This window comes from Pygocentrus nattereri, chromosome 6, assembly GCF_015220715.1.
Source record: "Pygocentrus nattereri isolate fPygNat1 chromosome 6, fPygNat1.pri, whole genome shotgun sequence".
Taxonomy (NCBI): Eukaryota; Metazoa; Chordata; class Actinopteri; order Characiformes; family Serrasalmidae; genus Pygocentrus; species Pygocentrus nattereri.
This window is the reverse complement of record NC_051216.1, coordinates 40,671,309-40,678,158: the sequence shown is the minus strand read 5'-3', so window position 1 is coordinate 40,678,158 and position 6,850 is coordinate 40,671,309. Positions and strand designations below refer to the sequence as shown.

Sequence of the window (6,850 nt, the reverse complement as noted above, 5' to 3'; positions counted from 1 at the left end):
ATCACTGTAGGAGCAAAACCTTGTGGTCTCAATTTCTGATGTTTTTCATTTTTTAAATATGATTTGATGTTTCATGACGAACAGAACAAAATAACTGGTCAAAAATCACATAGAATAAATTTTCGATATGTTAACTTACACTGAAAGTTAAGAACGATTGTGAAGACAGAAGTAGTCTCACAAACATGGAATGATAGAAGCTAACAATCCATTTGAGTTACAACAATAATATCTCATCAATAATAATAATAATAATAATAATAATAATAATAATAATAATACCAAACAGAAAATGGGCCTAAAACATTTTGTCATTTATTTAGTTATTTTACATATTCAATTGCTGCTGATTCTTCCTTTTAAGTCTGCAGTAGTTCGCATCAAGTACATGAGCCTCTTCTGATTTTGTGGAGTGAGGGCCCCAAGGCCCCTGGCAGTCAAAGGCTCCTAGCAGGCTGGTCAGTAGTCCATTCCAGGCCCCATGGTGGGATTTCCCAAAGCAGGATTTCTCACTTTCACAACAAGAATGTCCTTTATCTCTCCTCCTGTTCTAAATGTTTGACTTTTGGCTTAAGTTGGCTTCCTCTTGCTGACAAATCACGTTGTATGAAATTGGCCTTTGCTTTACACATGACCTGATCTTTTTGGTCCATAGCATCAGATCAGAGATATTCTTATTTAAAATGGTATTTTTAATCATTAAAAACAGCATTCTCAAATAATGTTCCTGCTACTACAACCAACCTTGTCAAGTTACTGATATGCAGTGTAGAAGTTATGCAAGTGAGAACTGGGGACTGGAAAGATTTGTGAGTTTTAGAAGTGACCAAATAAGGACATCATGCAGATTTCTTTTTTGTTCCACATAAATGTATTGTTTTTAGTAAAAAATCCATTTGAAAAGAATCCTTCATTTAATGTTATTACAAAATATATGAAACAAATAAAAAACGGAATCACACTGAAATATTTTAGCTACTAAAATAGTGCAGCGCTTGAAAACAGAAATGATTTTAGTATAGTTTTATCACTTGCTTCAAAGTATTTAAGGAAATCATTATGTTTATGATACCTGTCAATAACTGTGGAAGTCAGTCAGTACAGTCTCTGAGGGAAATAAGACTGGCTGCACCTCTAGAACACCTGGTTGCATATTAAATGCATTCTGTATAATAAACTTAACTTGCTGTAAAGCGCTGATTGTAAAGTGGACTCATGAAAACTTTAAGTGCACAGTGACTTTGTGCATTCATATATTCTTGAAGATGATCAGGTAGTCAGGGTAAGCCCCCGCATCACAGAACACCACAAAGATGAATGGGTCCTCCAGATCATCCACAGCGCAGTCGAACAGACCAGCCTGAGGATCGTTTGGGTCCAGAGGGTCCGGCTCTTTCATTCCTCGTCGGCTTCTACAATACATCCCGGTCACAACTCTGGCTCTGTAGACGTACTTCAACCCATTCTCATCAGGACTTGAGAACTTGTGCTGACAGGAGTACCAGGCTTCCAAGGCAAAGTAGGTGCCGTGGCCATGAGCAACAGCTAAAATAGACATAGAAGGTTGCCTGAGGATAGCTTGCAAATGGCTGTGTAACCATAACGTATATGAAAAGTTGTTATATTAAGATAAAACAACACTGCATTAGTGAGACTGGGCCTTACTGGCGCACACACACACACACAATATATATATATATATATATATATATATATATATATATATATATATATATATATATATATATATATATATATATATATATATATATATATATATATATATATACACTCAAAAAATAAAGGGAACACTCAAATAACACATCCTAGATCTGAATGAATGAAATATTCTAATTGAATACTTGGTTCTGTACAAAGTTGAATGTGCTGACAACAAAATCACACAAAAATCATCAATGGAAATCAAATTTATTAACCAATGGAGGCCTGGATTTGGAGTCACACACAAAATTAAAGTGGAAAAACACACGACAGGCTGATCCAACTTTGATGTAATGTCCTTAAAACAAGTCAAAATGAGGCTCAGTATTGTGTGTGGCCTCCACGTGCCTGTATGACCTCCCTACAATGCCTGGGCATGCTCCTGATGAGGTGGCGGATGGTCTCCTGAGGGATTTCCTCCCAGACCTGTACTAAAGCGTCCGCCAACTCCTGGACAGTCTGTGGTGCAACGTGGCGTTGGTGGATGGAGCGAGACATGATGTCCCAGATGTGCTCAATCGGATTCAGGTCTGGGGAACGGGCGGGCCAGTCCATAGCTTCAATGCCTTCATCTTGCAGGAACTGCTGACACACTCCAGCCACATGAGGTCTAGTATTGTCCTGCATTAGGAGGAACCCAGGGCCAACCGCACTAGCATATGGTCTCACAAGGGGTCTGAGGATCTCATCTCGGTACCTAATGGCAGTCAGGCTACCTCTGGCGAGCACATGGAGGGCTGTGTGGCCCTCCAAAGAAATGCCACCCCACACCATTACTGACCCACTGCCAAACCGGTCATGCTGAAGGATGTTGGAGGCAGCAGATCGCTCTCCACGGCGTCTCCAGACTCTGTCACGTCTGTCACATGTGCTCAGTGTGAACCTGCTTTCATCTGTGAAGAGCACAGGGCGCCAGTGGCGAATTTGCCAATCCTGGTGTTCTCTGGCAAATGCCAAGCGTCCTGCACAGTGTTGGGCTGTGAGCACATCCCCCATCTGTGGACGTCAGGCCCTCATACCATCCTCATGGAGTCGGTTTCTAACCGTTTGTGCAGACACATGCACATTTGTGGCCTGCTGGAGGTCATTTTGCAGGGCTCTGGCAGCTCCTTCTGTTCCTCCTTGCACAAAGGCGGAGGTAGCGGTCCTGCTGCTGGGTTGTTGCCCTCCTACAGCCTCCTCCACGTCTCCTGGTGTACTGGCCTGTCTCCTGGTAGCACATCCAGCCTCTGGACACTACGCTGACAGACACAGCAAACCTTCTTGTCACAGCTCACATTGATGTGCCATCCTGGATGAGCAGCACTACCTGAGCCACTTGTATGGGTTGTAGAGTCCGTCTCATGCTACCACGAGTGTGAAAGCACCACCAACATTCAAAAGTGACCAAAATATCAGCCAGAAAGCAGAAAGGTACTGAGAAGTGGTCTGTGGTCCCCACCTGCAGATCCACTCCTTTATTGAGTGTGTCTTGCTAATTGCCAATGATTTCCACCTGTTGTCTGTTCCATTTGCACAACAGCAGTGAAATTGATTGTCAGTCAGTGTTGCTTCCTAAGTGGACAGTTTGATTTCACAGAAGTTTGATTTACTTGGAGTTATATTGTGTTGTTTAAGTGTTCCCTTTATTTTTGTGAGCAGTGTATATATATGAAAATCTCCCCTTAAATGCCTGAAAAGTGACTTACCGTTTCTTCCACAGAAGCTCCTGTTAAAGCCATTGTTATTGATTTTCTGGCAGATTTCTTTAGTGGTGCCGTGGTAGAGGAACTGCTCATTTATCTGCTCGGGGTATTTCTTATCCACCTCCTGCTTCAGCACAGAGTATCTCTGCCACTGGCCTTTATTCTGAATTCTGTGGATCTGAAATTACACAATTACACAAAACGTAACACAGCTGATTCATCACGAATTCTTGAGAATCACAACAGCAATTTAGCATCAAACCAAACTGATTGTCATGTCTCCCACCCTCTGGGGAGGCTCTGCTTGGACTGGCTCTGCCCACTCTCCTCCTTTCCCACACACCTGCAACTCATTCCACGGACATTAAGATCCTATCCCATTTCTTATTTTTACCCCTACCCCTTGTTTTTGAATGTGACCTTGCCACTTGAAACTGAGTTACAAGCTATAGTGGTTGAAATCTTCCCGTACAAAACGGGACCCTCAAATAAAAAAAGAACATTACTTCATTCACAGTTACTAGCAGTGCTCTGTAGGTGACCCTGCCAGTCTGCAGTGACTGCAGTGGAGGGTAAAGTTCAGCTCCTCACTGCTGGGCTTTAGTTACATTTGCCTTCCATATGCCTTCAAAGGAGCATAGGGGAGCAATTATTAATTACTGCCCACCACCAATTCATCAGTCATATGAAGCTGAAGTCAGATATTCGCCAGGCTTCTTGTTGAAAATTTAGCTAGTTAGCCACTGAGACATCAGCTACTACTAGTGATTTTATGCTTGTTATAAAGAAAAGGACCATAATACATAGAAACAATATTAAACTAAGATAATCCAATGATTATCTGAATTTTTTAACGGAGGAAATGCTTAGATTTTAATGTTTTCTTGGTTACTTGTGCAGCCGTCTTGCCGGTTTTTCTTTTTTCTCATAACACTCTTGTTTGGAATGTGCCTCTGAAAAAACTTCACTTTGTTGGACCATCAAGCCCTAACACTTCACCCTACTCCTCTGTCTCAACAAAACCGGGACACCCTACCCCTAGGTGTGACTATGTAAAATGGAGGGGTAAGTGCTAAGTAGTAGGGGCAAGGGGTGAAATGGGACTGGGACTAAGACTACTACTTATACCCCTTTGTTTTCACTGTGGGTTTGTGAGTATACGTGTAACTAACCTGAGTCAACTGGGTTTGCGTTTTCCTGGTTTTGACCCCTGGTTTTCTGATTATGGATCTACATCTCCCCTTGCCTGACTGGGTGTCGACCCCTGTCTGCTATGTCAGTGAGTATTGAAGTGACCCTAATGAAGTCACTTCACACTTGCAACCTGCCTCGGCCCTATTACAGTGATTTTGTCATGAAGGGATTACTAATGGACTTTAATTCCAGAGCTTTAATGGAAATTCAAAGGGCCAATATTTAGTCAGTATTTTTAGGCTCTGCCACTTACAGAAGGATTACAAATTAAAGGGAATGCCAGCACAGGGCATTAGTAAAGCTACTGTGAGCAGCCAAAACAGCTTTACCATGACTTCTCTACAAGTCTAGAGAACTTTACTGGCAGGATGGAATATTATTCCCTCAGTTGGTGTTTCGCTGATGGTGCTGCTTAACACGAAGGCCATGATTTACCACATCATGGTAGTATGGTTATTTTCATACCCATCAAACTACTCAGTGACCATGTGAGTGACGGCACATTTTCATTTGGATCACCCCAACAGATGATCTATAGATGTTCAAATTATGAATAAACTATATGTTGAAACTCTCAACAAATAGTGTTAGGGGTACAGGTTGTATTAGTACCAGGGTTAGGTTTAGGACCAGGATGAGAGTTAGATGTAGTTAAATTAAGCTAAATTGAACAGATATTTAGTTACATATAAGTTAAATGCAAGAACAGCATGTACAGGGGGATATACAAAAAAAGCATTACCCAGCATTGTCATCCTCCATTGTCAAATATTTCACTATAGGATAAAGATGTGTCAGAATAAGAATTGTGTTGGTTTGCAGTGACCCTCTGTCTTAGGGAACAACCTGACCCAAACTATGCCAGCAAAATGCCCTCCATATTATAAAGAGCCATCAGATCCCTTGACTGTAGGGGACAAGCATTCAGGCCTATACTGTTCTCTTGGTTTATGTCACACATGGATTCAGTTTATCTTAAATCTAAGGTTTGTAGACACCTGCCTTGTTTCAAGGATATTCAGAGAATGTTTGTTCTTCCTCTGCTGCAGGAACACTTTTGGGAAGGCTTCACACTAGATATTGGAACATTGCAGTGAGGATTTGATTGTATTCAACAACAAGAGCATTAGTGAGGTCAGGTACTGATGTTGCATGATCAGTTCTGGATCACTCTAGCTCATCCCAATGGTACTGGATGGAATTCCATCAGTCCAGAGAACGAAGTTCCACTGGTCCACAGCCCAATGCTGTGGGGCTTTATACCCCTGTAGCCAATGTTTGGCACTGAGTATGGTGACTTTAGGCTCATGCGCAGCTCCTGGCGCCCCATTCTGTTGTCAATGAACTATCGAGATTATACAAGCTGTCATATGAACACCTGTGTCAGCAGCTAAATTCAGTAATTCAGTAATTCAGTGTTTGGCTACTTATGGACAGTTCATGCAATTAATTTGTTGAGTCGCTAAAGATTAAAATAGGATTTGGAATGTAAGTTGCAATTAAATTAACCAAACCAAAACTGTTTTCTTTAAATTATTGCAACAGATGAAGAAGCAGCCTACTATGAATAATGGAAAAGCAGCAATTATATGAAAATTATATGAAACATAAATATGAAGTTAGTCATTTCTTGATTTGATCACACATGATTGCATATGTAAATAGCTTTGCCCGTTTTTTATGACTTAAAAATCAAACCATGCCCTTCTATAAGACAGGTTTCAGGGGTTTGCTTACCTGTACTACTTGAACAGGATCTATATCGGGGAACTCGCTGGAGGTCAGAAAAGCTGCCTCTATTTTCTTGTACTCGTCTGAATCTGGAGTGAGTAGAATTATTTCCACGTCTCGTCCTTCCATTTTAGTCCATGTTGGTGGAGGCTGAATAACAGCTGAAACAATAATAAGGAGTAAAAGATGTTTAATACAGCAAATTAGACCAGAAACAACATTCAGCTGTCCTTGGACAACTTTATGAGAGAGATTTTCAATGTAGCAGAATACACAAGTTGGGAATATGTACTCAGAATACAGAAATTAAGTATCTGTCTTCAGTCCACATTGTAATGTATAACTGTAGTATTCCGTTACCTTTTAAATTTTTAGAAATATATTAAATCTTTAAAAGAAACACCCTTAATGCTTGTTTATTAACAATTATAAAATCACACTCTGTAAAAAAAAGTTTCTTCAAAGAACAAGTATTTTATCGTAGTGTCTGCTAAAGCCTGAGTAGACCGATAAATATA

At 40.7% G+C, this 6,850-nt stretch overlaps 1 protein-coding gene across 2 annotated transcripts in view; it reads right to left on the bottom strand.

The window, feature by feature from the left end:
• Nucleotides 1-293: 293 nt before the first annotated feature.
• The window catches only part of LOC108425947 (protein mono-ADP-ribosyltransferase PARP14-like), a 44,521-nt gene continuing 37,964 nt past the window's right edge, over nucleotides 294-6,850 (bottom strand). For both annotated transcript variants that reach the window (XM_017695039.2, XM_037539684.1), the window contains exons 25-27: nucleotides 6,339-6,493; nucleotides 3,411-3,585; nucleotides 294-1,545 (exon numbers count right to left, since the gene is read on the bottom strand). In XM_017695039.2, the coding sequence (XP_017550528.2) occupies nucleotides 1,250-1,545; nucleotides 3,411-3,585; nucleotides 6,339-6,493 (626 nt within the window). In that variant the 3' untranslated portion in view covers nucleotides 294-1,249. The remainder of the gene's footprint in view (nucleotides 1,546-3,410; nucleotides 3,586-6,338; nucleotides 6,494-6,850) is intronic.